This window comes from Podarcis melisellensis, assembly GCF_964234715.1.
Source record: "Podarcis melisellensis genome assembly, chromosome: 2".
Lineage (NCBI taxonomy): Eukaryota > Metazoa > Chordata > Lepidosauria > Squamata > Lacertidae > Podarcis > Podarcis melisellensis.
In genome coordinates, this window is record NC_138529.1 from 120,711,597 (window position 1) to 120,738,582 (window position 26,986).

The 26,986-nt window shown below is 46.3% G+C and overlaps 1 protein-coding gene across 1 annotated transcript; it reads left to right on the plus strand.

The window, feature by feature from the left end:
* Positions 1-11,592: 11,592 nt before the first annotated feature.
* Positions 11,593-19,136, plus strand: LOC309364761 (extracellular calcium-sensing receptor-like). Its single transcript, XM_081902641.1, has 5 exons — positions 11,593-12,219; positions 13,103-13,165; positions 14,653-15,486; positions 17,592-17,819; positions 18,997-19,136. Exons 1-5 carry the CDS (start codon positions 11,911-11,913, stop codon positions 19,129-19,131), a joined length of 1,569 nt encoding a protein of 522 aa, XP_081758767.1. The 5' UTR covers positions 11,593-11,910; the 3' UTR covers positions 19,132-19,136.
* Positions 19,137-26,986: the final 7,850 nt, after the last annotated feature.

Here is a 26,986-nt window from a genome sequence, read left to right on the forward strand (position 1 = left end):
GAGTATTCTTGCCGCTGTAGTTGCATACATAAAGAAAGTTCTATCCTTCTTTGACACCAATTGGCCGAGCATGCCCAGGAGAAAGGCCTCTGGTTTCTTCAGGAAGGTATACTTAAATACCTTTTTCAATGCATTATAAATCTTTTCCCAGAAAGCCTTAATCCTTGGGCACGTCCACCAAAGGTGAAAGAATGTTCCTTCAATTTCTTTACATTTCCAACATTTATTATCGGGCAAATGATAGATTTTTGCAAGCTTGACTGGGGTCATGTACCACCTATATATCATTTTCATAATATTCTCTCTTAAGGCATTACATGCCGTAAATTTCATGCCGGTGGTCCACAACTGTTCCCAGTCAGCAAACATAATGTTATGACCAATATCTTGTGCCCACTTAATCATAGCTGATTTAACCGTTTCATCTTGAGTATTCCATTTCAACAGCAAGTTATACATCTTTGACAAAGTCTTAGTTTTTGGTTGTAACAATTCTGTTTCCAATTTTGAAGCCAATTTTTCTGTCCAATTTATAAGCCTCCATTATCTGATGATAATGAAGCCAGTCTCGCACTTTATCTTTTAATTTCTCAAAGCTCTGTAATTTCAATTTATCTCCTTCTTGTTCCAATATTTCCCAATACTTTGGCCATTTGGCCTCCATATTGAGTCTTTTCACAGCCTTTGCTTCCATTGGCGACAACCACCTTGGAGTTTTATTTTCCAATAAGTCTTTATATCTTATCCAGACATTAAACAATGCTTTCCTGACAATGTGGTTTTTAAACGCTTTGTGTGCTTTAACCTTGTCTTACCACAAATATGCATGCCACCCAAATACATTGTTAAAACCTTCTAAATCCAAAATGTCTGTATTCACAAGAAGCAGCCAGTCTTTCAACCACCAGAATGCTGCTGATTCATAATAAAGTTTAAAATCTGGCAGGGCAAATCCCCCCCTTTCCTTTGCATCTGTTAGAATTTTAAATTTTATTCTGGGCTTTTTGCCCTGCCAGACAAATCTAGAAATATCTTTCTGCCACTTCCTGAAACAGTCCATTTTGTCCACAATGGGACTTTCTTCTTTTTCAATAAGATTTACCTAACAACTCCCCCCCCCCCCCTTGAAGAACCGTCACAATGTCTGATACCAAGTGAGATTGAAAAACAAACTGTATGGAAACAAAAAAATGTTAATAAAAGGTGTTACTCTGTGAAAGATCTGGAAAGAAGGGAGGCTTTCTTGTTGCGTAGTTATAAAAGCGATCCGCCATTAAGAGGCAGACCCGGTTGCAAGACTTACAGTGAGCCACTGTTCTGCTCTCAGATTTGGATCGTAAATCTGAAAGGGCAATAACCCTTCTGGAAAGACTGATATAAGGTGCAAAGGGTCTGGGGAAATTAAAGAGCGGCCGCCGAGACTGTATTTCATTGGAACTGGCTAAAATGGCGACTGCTGCTTCAGCAGGACTCTTGGAATCTTGGATCTATGTGAGATGAATTATGGGAGAGCATTACAAAGTTCACACAGGAATATAAACAAGGCTGTTTCTTTCAACTCACTTGTGGAGACAACTCGGAGGTTATTAAGAAAAAAAGGACAATGACAAGGAGATGAGAAGATAGGAATGTGAACACCAAAGTAGCAGAAATAAAAAGATGATTGGACTCCTACCTAACTCAAAGCATGGTGTGATGGGATGATGAGCTGCTTGTGCGTAAAATGCAAGTCCCTCAGAGTTTGATCAGGTTTTCAAACCTCTGCCTGTGACGGAGCCCCTCCAGCATGGCTGCGTCAATCGCTAGTAGAATCCGAAAGTGGTTGCTTTCGGAATCGTTTCCAACATAAAAGCTCTTTAACGGAAACACGTCTTCTGGACTCTCGGCGTGACAGTTTCCGGCGAGGAGTGGGTGTCCCTATAGGAGGTCCTGAGACCTCCCCACTGTTTTCGCTGGAAGCGTCTCTGAGCCATCCCTCCGACTCACTTTCCCTTGGAGTTCTTGCTCGCCCTCTACTGGTTCCCTCTTCCGCTGCTACTTCTCTCTCAACCTCAATGAGCCTTTGCACCTCCGGTTCTTTGGATGGCAGTTCCCTGACATCCACCTCCCCTCCAGGGCCCCCTTCACCCCCTCCCGTCTCCTCCCCTACGGGCGGTGAGGAGGTAAAACCCCTGAAAGAACCTCCCTCATCTTCCGAAGTCTCGAACACTTCCCTCCACTTGTTGCTGTCCCTGGTCTCTCGGTACTCTTCGTCATCGGAGTCCACTCCCTCTTCCAACTCCGACTCCGCGAACCCTTCCAGTTCCTCTTCCTCGTCGGTGGTGCCGAAATACTCCCTCCTAAACCTTGCTACCGGCTGAGGTTTCCTCGGGAATCTTTGGTGGAACGTTTCTGTTAAAACCTCGTCATTGACTTCCTCTGCAATCACCCAGGTGTTTTCTGACTCCGGTTCCCCTTCCCACGCCACCAAATACTCCACCTGATTTCCCTTCCACCTGGAATCGAGGATTTCCGCTACATGGTTGCGGCGTTCCCTCTCTTCCAAGGCTGGTCCCCTGACGTGCTCTCCTTCACGTCCCCCCCTGTATGGTGACAGTAACGACCTGTGGAACACTGGGTGCAATTTCATGTGGTTGGGTAACCGGAGTTTGAAAGCCACCGGGTTGACCTGCTGAATGACCTCAAAGGGTCCCAATCTTCTGGGCCTCAATTTCTTACAACCCCCTTTGAACGGCAACCCTTGGGTTGACAGCCACACTTGATCCCCCACCCTTATGGTTTCACCTTCCCTTCTGTTCTTGTCTGCCTGCTTCTTATATTGTGCCTTGGCCCTTTCTAAGTTGAGCTGGAGCTGATGATGGATCGCTTCCATCTCTTCTACAAAATGTTCAGCCGCTGGGACGCTCCATCTCTCCCCTCCTTCCCCTGGAAATGCCCTGGGGTGACACCCGTAATTAGCCAAAAAGGGGCTCATCCCTGTGGACACATTCTCCGCATTATTGTAGGCAAATTCTGCCAGCGCCAACTTTTCGACCCAATCGTTCTCTCTGTCATTGACATAACACCTCAGATATTGTTGAAGAATGCCATTTGCTCTTTCCGCCTGCCTGTTGGTTTCAGGGTGCCGGGCAGTTGAAAAATTGACTTCCACGTGCAGCAAGCTCATGAGCTTCCTCCAGAACCTGGAAGTAAATTGTTTGCCGCGGTCTGAGATCACCCTCAAGGGAGCCCCGTGCAACCTAAAGATGTGTTCTACAAACAACTTCGCTGTTTCTTCCGCTGTGACTGCATGTGAGCATGCTACAAAGTGGCACATCTTAGTTAACAGGTCTACTACTACCATGATGGCTGTTTTCCCCTTGGACTTCGGCAGATCCGTCATAAAATCTATTGATACCGCTTCCCAAGGCCGTTCTGGTGTGGGTAATGGTTCTAATAACCCTGCCGGCGCCCTTCTTTCCCCTTTGGCTCGCTGACATTGGTCACACCCTCTTACATACTCCCTTACATCTTCCCTCACCTTGGGCCACCAAAATTCCCTGGTAACCAACCACATGGTCTTGTGTTGCCCAAAATGTCCCGCCATGGGGCAATCGTGCAACTGCTTGAGTACTCTCCCCCTCAATTCACCTTCGGGTATATACAGTGCCCCTTTGTAATACAATGCCCCATTTCTTTCCTCAAAACCTCCGGGGCTCTCGCCCTCCCCCCTGAGACCTCTGAGCTTATCCTGGGCATATTCATCATTTTCCGTTTCCTCTACCAGTTCTCGTTGCCCCACCAGCGCCGCCCCACACACCCAGCGGTCCTCAGGGATGACATGTCTCTCTTCGATCGCCCCCTCCCCTTCCCAATACTCTGGTTTGCGTGAGAGCGCGTCCGCCCTGACGTTTTCTGGGCCTGGCACATAACAAATTTCAAAGTGGAATTTGGAGAATTCCTGTGCCCATCTCACTTGTCGTTGGTTGAGCACTCGAGCTGTTCTCCAATACTCTAAATTCTTGTGGTCGGTGCACACTTGCACCTTGTGTTGTGCCCCAATTAATAAATGTCTCCACCTCCGGAACGCTTCGTGAATGGCAAGTAGTTCCCTGTCATACACCGTGTAGTTCCTCTCGGATTTATTCAGCTTCCGCGAGAAGAAGGCACACGGTCTCCACTCCGACGTACTCCTCCCCGGTTGAAGAAGTACCGCCCCTACCGCCCGGTCGGATGCATCGGTTTCCACTCTCATGGGTTTTCGTAAATCCACATGCAGAAGTTGTTCTTCCGAGGCAAAAGCCCTTTTCAGTTCTTCAAATGCTCGCTCCGCCTCTGCCGTCCAAACAAATTTCTTCTTGCTGCTGAGGCAGTCGGTGATGGGCGCCGTCAAGTGGGCAAAGTTCTTGATGAACTTCCGATAAAAGTTCCCAAACCCCAAGAATCTTTGCACATCCTTCTTGGTCTTCGGTGTCTTCCATTCCAGTACCGCTTGGACCTTGCCTGGATCCATGGCCAATCCCTTGTCTGACAAGCGGTACCCCAGGAATTCCACCTCCTTGGTATGAAACTGGCACTTCTCCAGTTTCACCCACAGCTGGTTGGCTTGCAGCCTGCCCAACACTTCTCGAACGTCCCTCACATGCTGCTCCTCATCTTCCGAATACACCAACACGTCGTCTAAAAAGGCCACACAATTCTTGTAGAGCAAAGGTCCCAGAACGTGGTTAATAAAAGCTTGAAAGCACGCGGAGCCTCCTTGTAGAACGAAGGGCATAACGAGGTATTCAAAGGCTCCCAAAGGGGTGAACATGGTGGTCTTCCATTCATCCCCCTTCCTTATGCGTATCAGATTGTACGCCCCCCGCAGGTCCAGCTTTGTAAAAATCTTTCCCTTCCTTACCCTGGTCAAAATGTCATCAATTCGGGGCATAGGGAAAGCCAGGGGTTCCGACACTGCATTCAGGGCCCTAAAGTCACACACAAGTCTCGGCTTATCTGTGTTTTTTTTGTCCACAAAAAACACTGGGCTGCCCCCCACCGCTCGGGACTCTCTGATGAAACCTCGCTTCAGGTTTTTGTCAATGAACTCCCTCAGCTCCTGCATCTCCCTGTCTGACATGGCGTACAGCTTGCCCACTGGGAGTTGGGCCCCAGGGAGTAGGTTGATTTGACAGTCAAAGGGTCTATGCGGTGGCAGTTTGTCTGCTTCCCTTTCGCTGAATACGTTGCTCAGATCTGCGTATTGCGGGGGCACCTTCCCTTTGTCCATTACTTCCATCCCGGCTAGGGTGACTCTGGCTCCTCCCGGAACCTTCCCCTCCTTGCAGTGTTCTAGGCAATGCGCTGACCCAAAGGAGACCACCCTCTGATGCCAGCCCACTAGCGGATCGTGTAGCGCCAGCCAGCTCATCCCCAAAATGATGGGAGCTCCTCCCAAGGTGGCCACATTAAACGCTATCCGTTCGGTGTGCCTTGCCACCCTCATTATCATCGGGACAGTCTGTTGGCTAACTTCTCCCCCCAACAGCTCTCTGCCGTCAATCGTAGTCACCTGCAAGGGGTTACTTAAAGGGATGGTCTGTATCTGGTGCTCAGCTGCAAACTCCTTACTCATGAAATTACAGGAGCTGCCTGAATCCAAAAGCGCCTTGATCTTTAGTGGGTGTCCGTTTGGCAGTTCTAGTAACACCTCTATCACTAAAGCAGGTCTGGGAGGTTCCGGCGTGGGCACTTTCACTGCTCTTTGGCCTGGCTGCTGTGCCCCGACGGTGGCAGCCAGGCGTTGGCTTTTACTTGCTCCTTGCTTTCCTCTTCCTTTTCCCCAACAGCTCCTGCCATCCCTTGCCATTCCTTTCTTTGTGGGCAGACTCTGGCAAAGTGCCCTGGCTGTTGGCAGAGATAACATCTCTTGGCGCTCTTTCCCTCCTTCTTCCGCCCTTCACTGGGATTTGAAACTGCGCGCGCCCGCGCTGTTCCAACTTCCATCGGCTCTGCCGGCGGGAAAGGTGGCTCTGGAATGTCTGGAATGCGGAGCTCCCTCCAACGGTCTCCTTTCCCTTCCCGCTTTTCCAAAGCCCTCGCCTCCTGGCGCGCTCCTATGGACAGCGCAGATTTGGTCAGCTGATCCATAGACTCCGCCCTGGGCCCCCGGGAAAGTTCATCTTTGACGGCCGAAGAAAGCCCCTCTTCGAAAAGCATCTGGATGGGTTCCGCCGATAGGTCCCACCCCAATTTATGAATCAGCATAGTAAACTCAGTCCAGTACTCACGGACAGATCGGCTTCCCTGCTGGCAAGCCATTAACTGCCTTCGCACCACCCCCTGCTCAATGTCGCTGGAAAACATCAGGTCCATGGCACGAAAAAACTTCCTCGTGTCCTTTAGGATCTCATTATTCGCTGCCATCAGGGGTCTAACCCAGTCCTTCGCCCCCGATTCGAGATGGCCAATTACAAAAGCCACTCGCGATTCCTCGTCGGGGAAGTCATCAAACTGCAGGTTGAGAGCGTATTGCATCTCTGTTCTAAAGGCATGATAGTTCCTGGGATCCCCCCCGAATTTCTGCACCAATCCTGGCACCTTTCTGGCGAGCGGGGTGGTTTTCTCCTTTCCCTTTTCTGCATCCTGAGCCCTCCTCTCCTCAAGCCTCGCCGTTTGCAGCGCCAGCTGGATCTCCAACCCCCTGTACCTTTCTTCCAGGCTTGGACCCCCTCCAGCTGCTCCTGCTCCTCCGGTTCCGGCTGGGTTGCTCATGATGCCTTCTCCCTGCACAAGCTGGCTTTCGGAGACTTTCGGATTGCTGTGATGGGATGATGAGCTGCTTGTGCGTAAAATGCAAGTCCCTCAGAGTTTGATCAGGTTTTCAAACCTCTGCCTGTGACGGAGCCCCTCCAGCATGGCTGCGTCAATTGCTAGTAGAATCCGAAAGTGGTTGCTTTCGGAATCGTTTCCAACATAAAAGCTCTTTAACGGAAACACGTCTTCTGGACTCTCGGCGTGACAGTTTCCGGCGAGGAGTGGGTGTCCCTATAGGAGGTCCTGAGACCTCCCCACTGTTTTCGCTGGAAGCGTCTCTGAGCCATCCCTCCGACTCACTTTCCCTTGGAGTTCTTGCTCGCCCTCTACTGGTTCCCTCTTCCGCTGCTACTTCTCTCTCAACCTCAATGAGCCTTTGCACCTCCGGTTCTTTGGATGGCAGTTCCCTGACACATGGGTACCCCCCACAAAAATTTTAAATTTGGTTTAATATTTTTTTTAAAAAAATGATATTTATTAAATTTTTGTTTAAACAATAAAAAACATAATAACATAGTATTTTCCAATATCCACATTTCATTCTCATCTTTGGACTTCCTCACATCTCTTGTTCCTGCATTCTAAACTCATAGATTTTACTAGCAAATTAATAACTTGTTTCACTTCATATAACATAATTTTCCAATATTAAATCTCAAATTTTAGAATTTAAAATCACTCTTTTAGAAACTTAATTATAACATATTATTTATCCAAATTTTGTCTTTTCTTTCAATTGCATTTAAATTTGTATTCCTTATAACTAATTTGTTGAAGCCCTACTATTACTAATCTTACATCTTTCTTAACATTCATACAATTTACAATATTTTTGTAGATAGTCCTTGAACTTCTTCCAGTCCTCCTCCACCAGTTCTTCTCCCAGGTCTCGGATTCTGCCAGTCATCTCCGCCAGTTCCATATAGTCCATCAGTTGCATCTGCCATTCTTCCAGTGTGGGCAAATCTTGAGTTTTCCAGCATTTGGCGATGAGTATCCTTGCTGCTGTTGTAGCATGTTGGTTAATACCACTCCATTCATATCTCCCATCATCATGATGTTATCATAGTCCAGATAGTCCAGCATAATCTCATGCAGTTTCTTGTAAAATTCCGATTTTCCCTCATTTGGCGCGTAAATTCCTAATAATAAAAACTTTTCACCTTGGGTCTGAATTTCAATTGCCAGAATTCGTCCATGTTCATCCTTGAATAAAAATTTTGGTGACAGGCTCTCTTTTGCATACATCACCACGCCTCTTTTCTTTACTCGATCCGAAGAGATAAATTCTTGGCCTAATCTTTTGTTTATTAACACTTTTCTGTGTAGCCTAGTCACGTGTGTTTCTTGCAAACAAATAACGTCCAATTGTTCTTTTTTCAAAATATGAAATATCCTTCTCCTTTTCTCCGGGATGTTAGCGCCATTTATGTTCCAACTTAGAAGTTGCAGAGACATCCTGGTCAAATCTGTTATTGTTCTGGTGGTGGTGTCTTTTTATCCTGGTCTACAGACCCCGCCGGTGTAGGTGTAGATGCAGACTGTGGTCCAGCCCTTGAGGGTCTTTCAATCCCTTTCTGAAGGTCCTCTCCGTAGGTATTCAGAAATTTGTCTTTGTCCTCAGCTGTTTTAATTTTCACCTTCTTCCCCCTAAACGTAAAAGATAGTCCTTGTGGGAATTCCCACCTGAAGATGATTAAACTCCCATAGTCAAAGCCAACAACAGGGACCTTTCCTACACCCTCCTTGTATCCCTCTTGCTCTCCTTTTTGTCCTCCTTGCTCTTCATTGGCCAGCCAAGAAAAGCCACCTGTCTTCTCCAACAAATTGCATTTGTCCTCATCTTTTCAGTTGCTGTCTCTTCTTTGCTGGCCAAAACCATTACCGTTGTGCTGGCTTTCCTGGCCACAAAGCCAGGGAACAGGGTGAAGAAATGGCTGGGCAAGACTCTGGCCAACGCTGTTGTCCTTTCCTGCTCCAGTGTCCAAGCTCTCATCTGCACCACCTGGCTGAGTACCTCTCCCCCATTCCCAGACACTGACATGCACTCCCAACCTGCAGAGATTATCCTGCAATGTAATGTAGGGTCTGCTGCCATGTTTTATGGTGCCCTTGGCTACATGGGTTTCCTGGCTGCCATCTGCTTCACGGTGGCTTTCCTAGCCAGGAAGCTGCCTGGGGCCTTCAATGAGGCCAAGCTGATCACTTTAAGCATGCTGGTCTTCTGCAGTGTTTGGGTGTCCTTTGTGCCCACCTACCTGAGCACCAAGGGGAAATACATGGTAGCCGTGCAGGTCTTCTCTATGTTGGCTTCCAGTGCTGGGCTTCTGGGCTGCATCTTCATTCCCAAGTGCTACATTATTTTACTCAGGCCTGATCTGAATACAAAGGAGCACCTGACGACAAAAAGTAAAGATGCCATCTGATTCTTTGTACATTCCTTTCCATTGTAGGGATCTGTGAACAGAAAGGCAATACAAAAAACCAGCAACTTGCGGATATAAATTGAAATATTCAAATGTAAAAAAGCTATGGAGTGACGAGGCCCAACATATGACTCAGGAGAGGATTTGAGGTGATGGGGAGAGTTACAAATACTTTGAAATAAAATATTTGACTGGCACAGGGGGCTTCTATGGTTGTTTTTTGATATGTTGTCCGCCAGGCAACAAATGTTCCCCAACAGGTCCTGAAAGAATAGTTTGAGCCCGGCTTATCTGGTGATGTATTTTAAATGATTGTCATTCTAGGATCACATTTCACCACATCAGTGAGATATTGTGAACATAGAATCATAGCATTATGGAAGCGCAGAGTTGGCAGGGACCCCAAGGGGCATCCAGTCTAACCCCGTGCAGTGCAGGAATATCAACTAATGCATTCATGACAGATGGCCATTCAAACTCTGCTTAAAAACCTCCAAGGAACATAGCTGTCAAGTGTCCCTTATTTGAAGGGACAGTCCCTTATTCCAGCGCCATGTCCCGCTGCTGTCCCTTATTGATGGATGTCCCTTAAATGTCCCTTAAATGATGTCCATTAAATTTCAAAGGAAGCAGCTCCTCTCCCGCCCTCCCTGCCAGCCAGGGAGGAGGGAGGCTCCAACTGTGTTGCTTGGCTGCGTTGCTCACCCAATAAGAAGTCTAAGAAAGACTGGGGGGGGTGGAGCTTGCCTTCCTTGTGTGTGGCTAGTTAATGCAAGCTAGTCCCTTAATTTCAAGGCTGCTGGTCCCTTATTTTCAAATCTGTAAGTTGACAGCTATGCCAAGGAAGGAAAGCCCACAACCTCCCAAGGGGGACCATTCCACTTTCAAACAGCTCTTGTTGTCAGAAACTTTTTCCTGAAGTTTAGTTAGAGTCTCCTTTCTTTTAACTTGAAGCCATTGATTCGAGTCCTACCCTCTAGAGCACCAGAAAACAGATTGTGATGTTTTCTTCCAGCTCTGCAGCTGCTGCTCAAGCTCCACAGTGATTCCAGAGATATATATTCCCTGCATAATTATCATAATCATAGTGATTTATTCCTTGGCAAAACTCAAGCAATGTACCCACTTTTGACACAAAGAACAGATATTTCAGAAATCAGAGCTTGAAATGCTTGCTGCATATTTAAAGACCTCGTGTGCCATGGAGGACTTTGACATATCTTCCAGGCAGGCAGGGATTCTGCCAGTGTGAAAGCTTCGTATCATCCCTTTCCTCACATTTTCTCTGGGGCTTCAGTCTTCCTGGAGACTCTCAGTTTCTTGCTAAGTTGAGAGCAGTGACAACAGACGTAATGACAGGAGGCAGACCCAGAGTGAGGCTCTTATTGATGTTGCTGCTGCTGCTGCTGCTTCCCTGTGCAGCTTCTAGGATGCGGAAAGCAAAATGTCCATTGAACTTGAGAAGGGACAGTCCAGATGCAATGAATTATTACGAGCCAGGAGACCACCTCATAAGCGGGGTCATATCTACATTACAAATTGTTCATATTGGACACCATTTCCTTGCCCCCCCTTTCATTCACATTATAAGGTATGCTGCATTTCCCCCATGCAATTTCTGCACAGCAGACAAAATTGTGATTAATGGGTAGGCATCTACATTGAACCTTGTTTAATAGTCTTATGCTCAGCTGTGATTGTCTAAGCCTGTAATGCTTATATGCCAGGGATAAGTTGTGCTTTCTAGATCTTGCACACTGAAGACACAAAATGCATGTGCATTGCTTCCCTCCTTTCTTTTTCCATTGGAAAGAAACAAATTGATGGTGAATCATGAAGACCCAGAGATCATCTGCATCCCAACTTCTTAACTTGGGACATGTAAAGATGGCCTGATCTGCACTCCTCTGACAGGAGCAGGACTATAGCTATTAAATTGTCGCAATGTATTTATAAAGTTAACATATAATCATGTTGAATTGAGTCTAGAAATCAGCTGGCAGCCCGTACAGTTCACCTGCCCTGGGACCTTAGCGTGAAAGGAGGGTGCTGAATAGGATAGGAACAGCAATAACAATTAGAAGCAGAAATTACCGTATTTTTTGCTCTATAAGACTCACTTTTTCCCTCCTAAAAAGTAAGGGGAAATGTGTGTGCGTCTTATGGAGCGAATGCAGGCTGCACAGCTATCCCAGAAGCCAGAACAGCAAGAGGGATTGCTGCTTTCACTGCGCAGTGATCCCTCTTGCTGTTCTGGCTTCTGAGATTCAGAATGTTTTTTTTCTTATTTTCCTCCTCCAAAAAATAGGTGCGTCTTGTGGTCTGGTGCATCTTATAGAGCGAAAAATACGGTATATGACTTGTAAAGATCTCTATTTTACATCTCCTCTTCCTTTTTTAAAAATAAGGAAACAAACTCTTATAACTTACCACTCCTCTTGAACTAGTGCTCCGTCCTTTTACAAACTTTTGCTCAATATATTTGAGAGTTGTATTCACTCCCTGCTTCCAGTACTTAAGTCCTCAAATATGCTTCTATCTCCCTTTGACTGGCAAGCAGCCGTTCACCTTCCAACAAACTCACAAATGACTGATTATGCGATGTGGATGTTCTGTTTTGCTTCATTATTGTGGCTGCAATTTCTTATAGGGTTAGGAAAGCAGGGACTTGACACTTTTCACTGAACGGAGACTGACATTAGGCTTCATGTTTTGTTGCAGGGCAGCAGATATGGTACCATACTGGTATCTCCTGTCCTTCATGATCGCCACCCATGAGATTAATCAGGACCCCAGGATCTTACCCAATATCACCCTGGGCTATGACATCTATGAGAATTATTTCAATGCAAGGATGACCTATGACGCCACACTAGATCTTCTCTCTCCTGGAAGGGCCAATGTCCCAAACTACCACTGCGGAAGAGAGAAGAAGCCCTTTGTTTTCATTGAAGGGGTCAACTCTGACACCTCACTCCAGATTTCAAATATGCTGGGAACCTACAAAATCCCCCAGGTATGAATACATTTGCTGAGAATCATATGAGGCACATAGCTGTCAACTTTTTCCTTTTTTTAAGGGAAATTCCCTTATTCCGAATAGGATTCCTCACAAGAAAAGGGTAAAGTTGACAGCTATGATGAGGCATGAGTGCTTTTGTGCTTATGCTGTGCTTGCTGGTTTCCTACAATCACCTGGCCGGCCACTGTCTGAACGGGATGCTGGGCTAGATGAGCTGTTGGCCTGATCCAGGAGGTTCTCCTTATGTTGAAGGATTTGTCCTGCTGGGTGAAGAAGGGTTTCACAAAGAGAGTCACCATCAGAGCAGTCTAAGGGGGGAATAAACCTTTCGGAAATACAAACACATCACAGAAGCTACAACAGGAGGTTCACAGGAGCTGCTAAGTACTTTACACTTACAAAGGGGAAACAGGCTTTTTTTCCCAGCCGGCACCTTCTAAGAGGAAAAGAAAGGTGTTCATGCTGAGTTCCAGCACCTCTTTTTAAAAAAACAAATGAATAGGAAAACAGCAATTTACACGGGGCATGAATCGTATCTTGGTGGTTCAGAAATGCAGCCTCTAGAAGCCATCTCAGGGATGGCTTTACACGAGCCTATTTTTGTAACCTGCTCTGGGACTTTAAGATGGAGGATAAATAAATATTGGGCAGAAAAACAAAACTCATGTGAAACTAACACTCAAGTGAGCTAATACTCAATCAGTGGCGTAGCAAGGTCAGATAGGACCCGGTGCGGACATGTTTTTGTCCCCCCCCCCCTCATTGAGATTATTAAAAGAAGCAAAAATAAGATACACTTGCAAATGTTATTTTCTGGTTTATTTACTTAATCTTGTGAGCATAAGTACTTAAATCTTTATTTTCCTAACTTTCCTAGGGGCCTCTGTCTAGGCACCTTCTGTCCCTCCCCTTGCTCAGTGAATGCCTGCTTTGCATCCAGGTGCATTCAGGTAGAGCAGCCTCGGACTCCTCCCTGGTCCTTGAAGGTGTGCGGGTGGCAGTGGGTGGGCAAGGCATAAGCTAGGAAACGTCTGGCTTGGAGGACCGCCTTCTCCCCCCAGGAATTGCTGGTCGCTGCAAGAGCAGCGACGGCGGCAGCAGAGTCTCTTAGGTGCTGTAAATATGGTTGGGTGGACTTTGGTGGTCCCGTTGCCCCACGCTTCCGGGTGGGGGAGGCAGTCCACCCCCACTGCCCCCCTTTCTCTGCCAGTGTGGAAGGGACCCCAGGGGTCATCTAGCCCAGCCCCCTGCAATGCAGGAATCTCAACCAAAGCATCCATGACAGAAGACCATCCAACCCCTGCTTAAAAACCTCCAATGAAAGAGAGTCCATCACCTCCCAAAGATGTCTGTTCCACTATAGAACAGCTTTCTGGACATATGAAGTCCCTCTGCTCTGACCCAATCACCCAAATCTCTGACTCATTCTCTGGAAATCACTGGCTTAAGTAGCTTCTCTACCTATATCAGCAGTAGCCCATGTGGTGCCCTCCAGGTATTGCTGCACTACAACTCCCAGCACCCATGTGCTCCCATTGGCTCACGGGAGTTGGAGGTGAATATCATCTGGAGGGCATCATTTTGGGAACCCCTGGCCTATATGGAAAAGGAATGTTTCCTCTCAAGAGCAAACAGCTTGTGAGATGGGTGGGAATTTTAAATCTGGAAAACAGGATAGGAAAAATGGGACACATTCCCACACCACTAGTCACTGGTTGAGTATTGCCCTAAAACCTCTTAATCCCAGAACAGCCCCAACTGTCAGATGGCAAGGGTGGCTGCTCACGAGTAACCAGGCAGGACTCTGATCTGTCTTTTACAGGTTTTCTTTAGATGCAAACTCTTTACAGTGCAGAACCCCAAAGTTCATGTCTGCCTCAATCGCTAGCAGAATCCGGGAGTTTCCTGCACCTCCTCCAGCATAAAAGCCTCGTTACGCTCAGCCTCTTCCTCCCCTCTTTGCGCTTTAGACTTCTGCACAGGGTGGGCAATGGAGGGGGCCTGCTTCCCTCCTGGCCGGCTTTGCCAGCAGTGGTGCTGAGGCTCCCACCAGCATCCTCTGGTCCTTCCACCTCTTCCCCACTGGAGGTGGGGTTTTCCTCATCACCGGAAGAGGAACTGCCTCGCAAGATTTTCAGAGGCTCCCTGTAACACAACTGCCCCTCTGTTTCCCACCCCTCTTTTGATGACACCGACAGAAGCCATCTCTCTTAAAATAAATTCTGCTGTTTTTCTTTACTTGTTCTTATGAATGTGGGTTGTTGCTGTTCTAATTGTGCAACTTTAAAAGGACAGCAGATAAGATCTAGGGTCTAAATCTAGCAATGTTGCTCCATGTTTTCTTAAAGAGTCGTGGAGGAATCATGACACCACACCACAATTTCCAGTTGACCAAGAAAACCCTCTATATCTTCCTGTACTTCCTAGGTCAGTTATGCTTCTGTTCATCATGCCCTTGACAAAACGCAATCTCCTTTGCTCTACCGAATGACCCCAAATGAAGAACCCCCAGGCTCAGGGATTGTCAGGCTACTCCTGCATTTCAGGTGGACTTGGATCGGGCTCATAGCTCCTGACTCTGACAATGGAGAAAGGTTTCTGAGCACCCTGGCGCCTGTGCTTGCTAAGGGCGGTGTCTGCCTTGCTTTCTCACAAACCATTCCTCGAGACATTCTGTATAAAGGAGATGAATACACAAATCTCATGAAGAAGATTTCACTTTCCATGGACAGGAGAATCAATGTGTTTCTTTACTATGGGGACTCTCAGTCCCCCTCAGAAGCCGCAAATACAATAGAAATAGTGAGTGAAACCCTGGAACCCATTACTGGGAAAGTTTGGATCACCATAGCTCTCTCATATGCCAGCTCCAACATGTCTCCCAAAATACTTGAGAACAAGCACATTCATGGATATCTATCTTTCTTTATGCAGACCAAAAAAAGATCAAAACATGATGGTAATCTGCCAGTTTCCTCCGCCTACAGTAATTACCATCCATTTTGGCCTCGGGGCTATAATTGCTTATATTCAAAGCATGTGTTTTCTGTGAAAGGCCAGAAGCAATGCAGAGTGAAGGAGAACTTTTCAGGTTTCCGTCAGGACATCCTTGAAAGGAGCCTGTTTCAGGACACCTACAGCATTTACAACACGGTCCAAGCTCTGGCCCATGCCTTAAATGCTGCGTACTCCTCTAGATCCAAGAGGGTGATGATGGCGGGTCAGAACAGGTTGGAAGATGAAAAAGGCCAAGCATCACAGGTATTCATTTTCCTTCTCTAATAATCTGGATGGATTTTGTTCCATTTTAAATAACGACCGGTTCAATGACAGATTTGTTGGTCCATTACCTTTAATTGACAGACATTAACCAAGCATTCAAAAAATGAGATAAATGAGGTTATAAAATACTGTACATCAAAATGATTTAAAAAAATAAATGAATTGTCCAGTAGTACCTTAGAGACCAACTAGGTTTGTTCTTGGTATGCGCTTTGTGTGCATGCACACGGTATCTGAAGAAGTGTGCATGCGCACAAAGCTCATTCCTACCAAGAACAAACTTAGTTGGTCTCTAAGGTGCTACTGGAGAATTGTTTAAAAAAATTATATATATATATCTACTGCGTCAGACCAACACAGATTATAAAATACTGTACATCAAAATGATTAAAGCACACATAGCTCATACCAAGAAAAAACTTAGTTGGTCTCTAAAGTGCTACTGGACAATTTTTTTATTTTAAAAATATATTTCTACTGCGTCAGACCAATGCAGATACCTACCTGAGTCAAATGATTGATACAGAATTAATAGACCATTCAATAGTTACCTTGATCTGCAAGACTATGGACTGCTAGCAATGATCATGTGACCCTTTCAAAGAGAAGACCAAAGATTCCTTAAAAGGAAATGACATTCATATTGCATCTCCATTCATATACATTCCTAGGTATGCCATCATAATAGCAAGATAGCATTATACTTTAAGTAAGAAGTTCAATAAAGTGTATTTTCAAAGTTTCTCCACAAACCCATTCCAAGACCAAATGGTTCCCTGGTCTAGGAGATGGTGTCTCTATAGACAAGAGCAACACACCTGCCTTGACCCCCTAGTCTAGCCTGGCGCAGTATCATAAACTCACATGGGCAGAGCTAGGGAAGGTCAGGCCCCCTCACCTGAATAATAGAATCATGGAATTGTAGAATTGGAAGGGACCCTGAAAGTCATCTAGTCCCACATACCGCAATGCAGGAATCTCGAGTAAATCATTCTTGCCAGACGGCCATCCATCTCTCTTGAAAAACCTACAATGAAGGAGAGTTCACGACCTCCTGAGGGAGACTGTTCCTCTGTCAAACAGCTCTTAGCGTCAGAAAGTTCTTGGTAATGCAAGCCACTCATGTTCAGTCAAATCTTGAAAGGAACCTATTTCTTAGGCTACTCAACTGATGAAAGAGCCCATTCTGAAAGACCTCGAGTATATTGGGAAAATGATATACCAACGGTACTTAACTCCGGTAAAATTGGCAAAAATTTATAAATCAAAATCAAATACCTGTTGGAGATGCTAGAAAGAAATAGGAACAATGTTTCACATGTGGTATGAAGAAACCAAAAAGATCTTTAAAATATCTTTTAGTAAAAAACAGGAGGCATTCCTTTTAGGTATAATTACAAAAGATGTTCCCGGCAGTCAAAGGAAAGTATTCCTTTATGCAGCAACAGCTGCCAGGATGCTCATAGCAAAAAACTGGAAAGGGGGAAAATCCCATCAATAAAACAATGGCAAATTAAACTTTGTGATTTTATAAATTTGGCAAGCTTCACAGCATTCTTAAGGGGACAATCAGACCAAAAATTAGCAAAGGAATGGGATTGTGTTAAAGAATATATGAAAAAAACATTGTTCTGGAGTAAGTATATCGGTATGTAACAAATGAAGCTTCGCAGGGTGAAAGCAGTGCGAAAGGTGTAAAGATAGGGGTAATTTACATTAGACACAACAATTCAGAAAGATTAAAATTTTTGAGGTCTCAAAACAGAGGAAGGAAGTCAATATGTGCATATGTACGTAAAAATTAGTATGATGGCAGGGGATTTTTTTGGTAGGTGTGGGTTTTTTCTTTTCTGGTTTCTGTTTGTTTTGATCTGTTTTTGTTGGTTTGTTCCTTTTTTAGGATTTTATGTTTGTAATTTTTGTTGTAACTTTGCATTGAAAATATTTTTTTTTAAAAAAGAAGTATATTGGGAACATTAAATAGAAAAACCCTTCATGGCCACTAGGTTCCTAGATGATATGTGAACCACCTGGGCTGAAACAGCCACCTTTCTTAAATGCTGCGATCTTCTCTGTCATTCCAGTTTCACCGTTTCCTGAGTGATTTTCAGTTCTACAATGCTTCTATGGGTGGAATATATTTAGATGAGAATGGGGACCTGACAGCTGAATTTGACGTGGTGAACATTGTGACGCTTGCCAATAAGTCCCTTCACGTGGGGAAAGTTGGGAGTGTGGAGAGAGAGGGATCCGCAGGCGTAAAAGTCACCATTGATCAGGATGCCATCGTGTGGCCCCTTTGGTTTAATAAGGTGGGTTAAATCATTCAGATACATTTGACTATGGTGCAAAAAGAAAAAGAAAACAGAGGATATTGGATTGAAAGGGGCTTTTAGTTTTGTAGGAACAGTCACCGCCACTTTAACTCCCAGGAGCATGTTGATGAAAGTAATATTTTTTGCCTCAACTTGCATCACTTCACACTAATTTGCTTTGAATTACATTTCCCCATTTATTGCTTAATCCGACTACAGATAGCCTATTGTTTTTTTTAATATTTTATTGCCAGTGTGGCTGGGGAAACCCGGCCAGATGGGTGGGGTATAAATAATGAAGAATTATTATTATTATTATTATTATTATTATTATTATTATTATTATTATTATTACTCACTCAATTTTGGAGAGGTTCTGTTGGAGGTGTTCACAATCTATTTTGTTTAAAATTTCCTGAACAATTTAGTAAATGTAAAGTGCAATCCATTGCAATCCAGTCAAATCCAACTATGGGATGTGGCACTCATCTCTGCTTTCAGGCCAAGGGAGCTGGCATTTGTCTGTAGACAGATTTTCTGGCTCTTTTGGACAGAATGACTAAACCGCTTCTGGCGCAATAGGACACCAGAGCTTACGGAAATGCTGTTTATCTTCCCACAGCAGCAGTATCTATTTATCTACTTGAACTAGTATGCTTTCAAACTGCTAGGTGACAGGAGCTGGGAGTATTGGCTCCAGTATTATTGCATAGATAGACATACCTGTGGGAAGGTTTACTTTAGCAGAGTTAAACAATCCCCTTTATAAGTTTATGCAGTGATCAGCTTGTTGCTGACTTGTCTGAGTTCTACTAATAATTATGCCTTCCTGGTTAAAAATCCCTTAGAATCCCTCTATAGGAATACACACACGAATCTGATTCATGTAATATAAAACCATTTTACTCTCAGATTCATTCAGGTTTACAGAAGTGTACCTGAAGGCAGGCTTAGGTTACATAACAAGCAAATGAACTATACTAGAGGGAAGTGGGTCCTGAGGTGACTGCAACTCAGCAGTTATCTTTGAAAACTACCAGCAACCGACAAACTGCTTGTCACAGCAACCGGTTAGAACCTGGAGGCCGTTAGTCCTCTATCGGAATGTTGCACTTGACTGCAGCTTTACATCCCACAATACCACTAATTCCTGACCGTCTTTCTTTATGGGCAGACCGTCCCTCAATCCAGATGTGCTGAGAGCTGTCATATTGGGGATGTCAAGGTCATCTGGGAAGGAGAGCCACTTTGCTGCTATGATTGTGCTCCCTGTGTAAAAGGGACCGTCTCCACTGTGGAAGGCAAGTGAGAGAAGGAATAGGGCAACTTTTGTAATCTTCTCCAAAACAGTATTATTTCTTTATTTTATTTCCCCCCCCCCATAAAACCTTTACCCAAGGTTGGGATATCTGCTTTGCATGCAAAAGATTGCCGATTTAAGCCATAATATGCCAAGGTTGTACTGGGAATGTTCCTTGCTTGAGACCCTGGGTACTGAAGTCACTCATCTTCCTTTCAGATGCAAACCGCTGCATCAAATGTCCAGAAGATCAGCACTCAAACAAGCACCGAGATCAATGTGTTCCCAAGATTATCACTTTCCTGTCCTATGAAGACTATTTGGGGATTCTCTTGTCTTTCTTTACCTTGTTATTCTCCTTAATCACAGGCTTGGTGTTAGGAATTTTCATTAAATACTCAGAAACTCCCATAGTCAAAGCCAACAACAAAGACCTTTCCTACACCCTCCTTGTATCCCTCTTGCTCTCCTTTTTGTCCTCCTTGCTCTTCATTGGCCAGCCAAGAAAAGCCACCTGTCTTCTCCAACAAATTGCATTTGTCCTCATCTTTTCAGTTGCTGTCTCTTCTTTGCTGGCCAAAACCATTACTGTTGTGCTGGCTTTTCTGGCCACAAAGCCAGGGAACAGGGTGAAGAAATGGCTGGGGAAGACTCTGGTCAACGCTGTTGTCCTTTCCTGTTCCAGTGTCCAAGTTGTCATCTGCACCACCTGGCTGGGGACCTCTCCCCCATTCCCAGACTCAGACTTGCACTCCCAACTTTCAGAGATTATCCTGCAATGTAATGTAGGGTCTGCTGCCATGTTTTATGGTGCCCTTGGCTACATGGGCTTCCTGGCTGCCATCTGCTTCATGGTGGCTTTCCTAGCCAGGAAGCTGCCTGGGGCCTTCAATGAGGCCAAGCTCATCACCTTCAGCATGCTGGTCTTCTGCAGTGTTTGGGTGTCCTTTGTGCCCACCTACCTGAGCACCAAGGGGAAATACATGGTGGCCGTGCAGGTCTTCTCTATGTTGGCCTCCAGTGCTGGGCTTCTGGGCTGCATCTTTCTCCCCAAGTGCTACATTATTGTACTGAGGCCTGGTCTGAACACAAAGGAGCACCTGACAACAAAAACAAAAGATGGAATTTGATTCTTAATGCGCTTTTCCCACCAAGGGAATCTGCGTGCAGCACAATACTTATGAGAAGAAGCTATTTCCCTTTCAGGTGTTTATTATGAGCTGCTCTTGTAACTATTTTTTAATCTATCCAAAACCTAACATGTCATTTCCAAAGTGAATGCACAGTCATCCCAGGACTGTCAGAGGCCCTTTTAATTTAACGCAGGGGTGTTAAACTCAAATTCATTGGGGGCCACATCAGCGGTTTGGTCACCCTCAAAGGGCCGGTTGTATCTGTAGGACTTACAGTACAGGAGAGAAGGGTTCAGGCAGCCGTTGGATCTGTCACATCACAGGATGGCATGCACTCAATATAAAAACAAGTGGAGGTTTCCTGAATGCATGTAAAGTGGAGGTTTCCTGTGTAGAACGGCCGGCGCCTCTAGAGGGCAGACATTCTCTGGCTTGTAGGCTGCCGCGCATGCGCTGAAGAGGCGGCTTTCTTGTGTAAAAAAAAAAAGCGAGAATAAAACATGCAGGCTGGCGGCCGGCGGCGGATACACGCGCCACATGATGAGGTCTGGCGGGCCGAATTCGGCCCACAGGCCTTGTGTTTGAGACCCGTGATTTAACGTATCACTAAATAGGAACCCCTTTTCAGACCTTGATTCAAATATATCCTCTTAATATGCCCGGGTCATCTTTATATCTGTTTCACCCTGGCCTCTGTTGCATGATCTTATTTTCCACAAATAAATTTGTATATGTAACTTATGTGCCTCACACAGAGTCTGACATTTTCTTCCTTTTGTGCAGAAGGAAGTGGATTTGGCGCAAAGTTGCACAACGGCAATATCCAGTGGAAAGCTGGATATGTTTCAAATTATTTCACTTTGTTTTTGTGACCACTTCTTGTAAATATTCCTCTCCTTACTTCTGCCTCTGTGCGAAACATAGGGATTCCCTTCCCTGATAGATAATGTCAGGAATGAGACAGCTCTCAGTGAAGATCAGCCACAGGTTGCAGAAAGCAGCCAGGAGCAGAGAAGCTTAGGGGTTAATCTGGCAGACCATCAGCTCACTTCATCTCCTCCAGCCCTAGGATTGCAGGTTGCCAAGGGGACGACTGATAGTGCAAGAGAGGGGGAACAGAGCCAACACTTTTTGAAAGAGTGAACAGGCGGGAGAATAGACAGGAAAAGAGGAAGTCGGAGCTGAGCCAATTAGTTCGTGCCATCGCTGTATGGGAGGTCTGTTAGACAGGAAGAAAAACAAAGGGCGCAAACAGAGCCAGTTCAGTATATTCTGTAGAAAAAGAAAGGAGAGTTCAGGAAGGGTCATCATGATTAATGACAGAGGTTCGTTACAACCACCGGTGTTATCTGTTGTTGTTTTTTGCAGTAAATCCTCTTTTTAATTATCTTCGCATACCGTGTTATCAAGATGAGAACCTGATATATAGGGAAGTTCCCCAGGAGGTTTTGCCATTCACCATTTTAAACCTTAAACTTGACACAAATGCCCAGTGTATTGCTTCCAACCGTTTCTTGTAGGTCCGCAAAATAATCTGCTCCTAAAGGAAATTGAAGACGAATTCTGAAAACTTAGAGATGTTCTATCTGCCATGTTCTTGAGTGGGAAGATGGCCTGAGCTAAAAGGGGCTGCACTCCTCTGGGTGGACGAGGTCCACAGCTTTGGAGTCCAGCAACATTGTCACTGGAAGCTCAGATTTCACTGCCCACGTTAGTGCTTAAAACCCTGAAACAACTTGTGCCCCCAATATCTTGATAGGTCATCTTCATCCCTACAGATACTCCTGAGTGTTATGATTGTTGTCATTTGGAGAAATGGGTGAAATTGTGAGAGTTCAGAACTTAACTGGTTAAGTGTTCTGAGTGAGTGCGTCACCTGCTGACATCAGCTTTCGAAGGGAGGAGGAGCTACCACTTCGCTCTGTGTCTCTGTGAGAGACGGACATGTTTTTGCCATGGGTGAAAGAAGCCCAGGATTATATTGCTGAAATGCCCTAATAAATAACTGTTTATGGACACAAGTATTTGTTGTGTTACATGAGGCTAAGCGACAGTTTTCCACCGCTGTGTTCTACTCTGCTACAGCCGTGACTGAAGAGACAGCAGGATTTATTGCGCAGCTCAAAGAAGTGTGCTGGATGCTGTAAACGGCTGATTGGCGATTGTAAAGCAATCAGCGGTCACGGCTAATCGATCAAGTTCCAAGATCGATTTTCGGACAGGTTATGGGTGACGTCATAAATCGCTCGTAAAGCTGTCGCTGGGGGCTGCCGGAATGCCTTTGAAGTCAGCGATCTGAGGAACGGAAGCTGGCCGGAGGTCGGAGGCTGCTTTCAGTGAGTCTCGCCTGATGTCGGAAGGCAGAATGAGGTTTTTGCCTGCTTCTGAGAGGCAAGGAAGCTGCTGAGAGACAGACCTTAGAGCTAAGAGCAGCTGGAATCGTTTCTCCACGAAAGGAAGAGCCGAAGCAGCTGGTACGGAGTAAGTACAGCTAAGGGGCCCCTGGGAGAACGGGAGAAGATGGCGGAGTGCCAGGATATACCGGTGGAAACCCTAACTTTAAAAAGTTGGGCAACCTGGAGCAAAAGAATAAGAGGTTGGTTCCTGGTCCATGGGCTTTGGGAAGCAAGCCAGAGGCAGCCACTACCACCCCTCAGCCGGGATGCGGCTGGAGCTGACGTTGCAGGCTGTGAGGCTGCGTTGCCTGAAGATAGCCAGCAGAGAATGCAACAAGAGCTGGATATGCTCAAGGCATGCGTACACGCATCGCTGAGACCCCACTTGGAGGGTGTAAAATCAGCGTGGGCTGCCTGGGATCTGCTGAGAAGTTTGTGTGAAGCTTCAGCGGGAGGCCAGAGCCCTGGAAACGCTGGACAAGTAGCCCCTGTTCCTGAATCAGCCTCAAGGAGTGCTGGTGAGCAGATCGGGGGGGCGAAGAGTTCCAAAGGCAAGTTTAAAGAACTTTCCACTAGTGCTGAAGCGAAGCGCAGCTTCAGAGGGGGCCAGGCTGGTGGGAGGCGCCGTTCCGGAAGGAGGAAGGCCAGGCCAGCTGGGAGGAGCCCCGGGCAGTGTTTTTCCACTGGAGTTCAACATCTGCGTGGCAGTTGCCCCCACCGGAGCACACAGGCGCGGCAGGATGTTGCCAAGGACACTTCCCATGGGAACCAGCCGGGTTTCCATGGCAACAAGCCTGGCCAGGCGGGCAGGCGGGGAAGTGGACGTGCCAAGCGCGAAGAGGAGCCTTATCAGCTTTCTGCAAGCATGGCTTTGTTTGAGAACAGCTGTGTGAGAAAGACTGAGCTGAGCTTTGTAATAGACTCAGCAGCTAACCGCAACATGGTTCCTGAGACACCTGCAGTCAAGATGTAGAATTGCAAAGCCGTTTCGACGGGACAAACTGTTTTATTTGCAGATGGACAAAAAAGAAATGTCACTAACTGTGCTACATTGTTCCTTTCTGTTTTGCAGGAGCAGATCGAAGTGTGCACCATCCCAGAGATGCCTCACTGTCTTTTGTCTGTGCCTTATTTGTTAAAGTTTGTTTTGAAAATGCTGTCTGTACAGTCTCCAAGGGAGGGAGGATACTTGCCGAGGTTGAGAAGGGGCAGAATGATCTTTTCATTCTTAAAACGTCTCTTGGGGGTGAGGGGAAGGTTGAGAAAGCACAAGCGTTGCGTGCTACAGTTCCCAATCAGCGTACTATAATTCCCGCTCATGTCACATGTGCTTGCGTATGGCATCAGAGAACAATTCATGGGTCGGTGGAAGACTTGCAGATCCTGCCTGAGGTTGCCAAAGGTTGCAAGATTAAAAATTGTGGAAGTGCCATTAATTGTGACACTTGCAGACAGACAAAGGTAAAAGGATGCAGTTACCCAAAGGTGGAAAGGGTAACCACTAAACCCTTTGAGCTGGTACACATAGATCTGTTCGGTCCTGTCAAGGAACAGAGTCTGGGAGGGGCCAGGTTTCTGCTAACGTTGCAGGATGATTTTTCGCAGAATTCCTGGAGTTTTGGTCTCAGATCCAGGGAGGAAGCAGCACAGCTGATCAGAAGCTGGATTGAGGAGGTGGAACTAAGGTTCACCACCAGGGTGCAAGCAGTCAATAGTGACAGAAACGCTATGTTCACTGGTTCTGCTTTGCAGAAGTTCTTTCACAAGAAAGGGATATGTCACACAGTTACTTCTCCCCAGCGGGGGGGGGGGGTAGCAGAGCTTAGGAGTGAAGCTCTGGTCAAGGCTGCACAGGTGATGCTGACAGAGTCTGGGTTACCTCCTAAGTTTTGGCTGGAGGCAACCAAATACACGGGCTTCACCTGGAATAGGACCTACAATTCACTGGTAGGTGACACACCGTTTTCTTTGTTGCATGGCAGGAAACCCCAGATTCATTTTCTGCGCAAGTTTGGATCACCTGCATCTGTGCCGGTGCCTGAGGCTTTGCGAGGGCCAGATGGATCCAAGTTCCAGAAAATGATCTTCTGTGGGTATGAACCAGCTGCATGCGCATGGAGATTTGCTTACACGTCAGGTGATCAGAGTAAAGTGCTGATCAGTAAACACGCTGAATTCTTTGAGCAGGATGAAAGGCCAATGATTGCTGCCAAGCGTGATGTTCTCTCAGAATGTCTCTCTGATCCAGAAGACAGTTCAGATGAGGAGGAAGGAGAGGCTGAGTCTGCTGATGACGACCAGGTCACTGACCAGGGTCAGGAGCGGGATGGGGCGTCTCCACAAGTTGTTAAGAGAGGGCCCAAGAGTGAGCCTAGTTCCCCTGTGAGTGTAATGGAGAGGATTCGAAGACGCGTTAAGTCAGAGGGGGAATCCCGTGATGCAGAGGACACACCTGCTGGTGACGGTGAGCCAGAGGAAACTCCTGAGTTTGTGCCTAGGCGATCCAGTCGCACAACCAAGGGTATTCCACCTGAGAGGTACCAGGCCACAGGTGCATGGGTAAGTTTCGCACAGTGCGATTCTGAGAGTTGTGAGGTGATTCCACAGATGCCTAACAGGTACGCCAAGGGAGGGCGCAAGGCATTGGGGAGGGGATTGATCTCACAAGGTGTTACTGAAGATGTTCCACAGGTGTCAGACAGGGACGCAAGGGGGGGTGTGAGAGTTCAGAACTTAACTGGTTAAGTGTTCTGAGTGAGTGCGTCACCTGCTGACATCAGCTTTCGAAGGGAGGAGGAGCTACCACTTCGCTCTGTGTCTCTGTGAGAGACGGACATGTTTTTGCCATGGGTGAAAGAAGCCCAGGATTATATTGCTGAAATGCCCTAATAAATAACTGTTTATGGACACAAGTGTTTGTTGTGTTACATGAGGCTAAGCGACAGTTTTCCACCGCTGTGTTCTACTCTCCTACAGCCGTGACTGAAGAGACAGCAGGATTTATTGCGCAGCTCAAAGAAGTGTGCTGGACGCTGTAAACGGCTGATTGGCGATCGTAAAGCAATCAGCGGTCACGGCTAATCGATCAAGTTCCAAGATCGATTTTCGCACAGAAATGGCACAAAGTTCTTGGTCCATGTCTTGAGCAGCCCTCCCTCCACATCTGGATGATGGTTAGAGTTAGCTGGATGCCTGGAGCTTGACTCATCTGACCTCCCTTTCTCTAAGGAACGTGTGCATGAGGTATAAAGCCAAGGTTGGATTCCACAGCAATTCCACAGCTACAGGGAAGCAGGCAGAGGGCCTTCTCGGTAGTGGCACCTGCCCTTTGGAACACCCTCCCATCAGATGTCAAAGAGATAAACAACTACCTAACATTTAGAAGACATCTGAAGGCAGCCCTGTTCAGGGAAGTTTTTAATGTGTGACATTTTAATGTATTTTTCATCTTTGTTGGAAGCCGCCCAGAGTGGCTGGGGAAACCCAGCCAGATGGGCGGGGTACAAATAATAAATTATTATTATGCTCTTGGGTTTTCAAATGTGCACATAGGCGCAAAAATGTCCTGAAAAAATAGCTTGATGTATAAAGGTCATTCTAGGATCACCTTTTCCCTCTATGACCTTTTTCACAACATGTTGCCACATCAGTGAGATCTTGTGAATCATAGAGTTGGAAGGGACCCTAAGGGCCACCGAGTCCAACCCCCTGCCAAGCAGGAAACACCATCAGAGCACTCCTGACGTATGGTTGTCAAGCCTCTGCTTAAAGACCTCCAAAGAAGGAGTCTCCACTACACTCCTTGGCAGCAAATTCCACTGTCAAACAGCTCTTACTATTTATAGCCCAGTGTTTCCCAACCTTTTTTGGGCAAAGGCACACTTGTTTCATGAAAAAAATCTCGAGGCACACCACCATTAGAAAATGTTTAAAAAATTAATTGTGCCTATATTGACTATATATAAAGTAACTCTCTTTAATAGGCATCAAATAAACACAAAGAAAGTACCGTATTTTTCGCCCCATAGGACGCACTTTTCCCCCTCCAAAAATAAAGGGGAAATGTGTGTGCGTCCTATGGGGCGAATGCAGGCTTTCTCTGAAGCCTGGAGAGCAAGAGGCATCGGTGCGTACCGACCCCTCTCGCTCTCCAGGCTTCAGGAAGCTGTCCGCAAGCCTTGCGCGCCCGGCAGGAGCTCCCGCCCAGCGCGCAAGGCTTGGGGCGGCAGCCTGTTGCCCGAAGCACGGGGAGCCCTCCGGAGGGCTCCCCGTGCTTCGGGCGAGTGTCTGCAAGCCTTGCGCGCCCGGCAGGAGCTCCCGCCAGGCGCGCAAGGG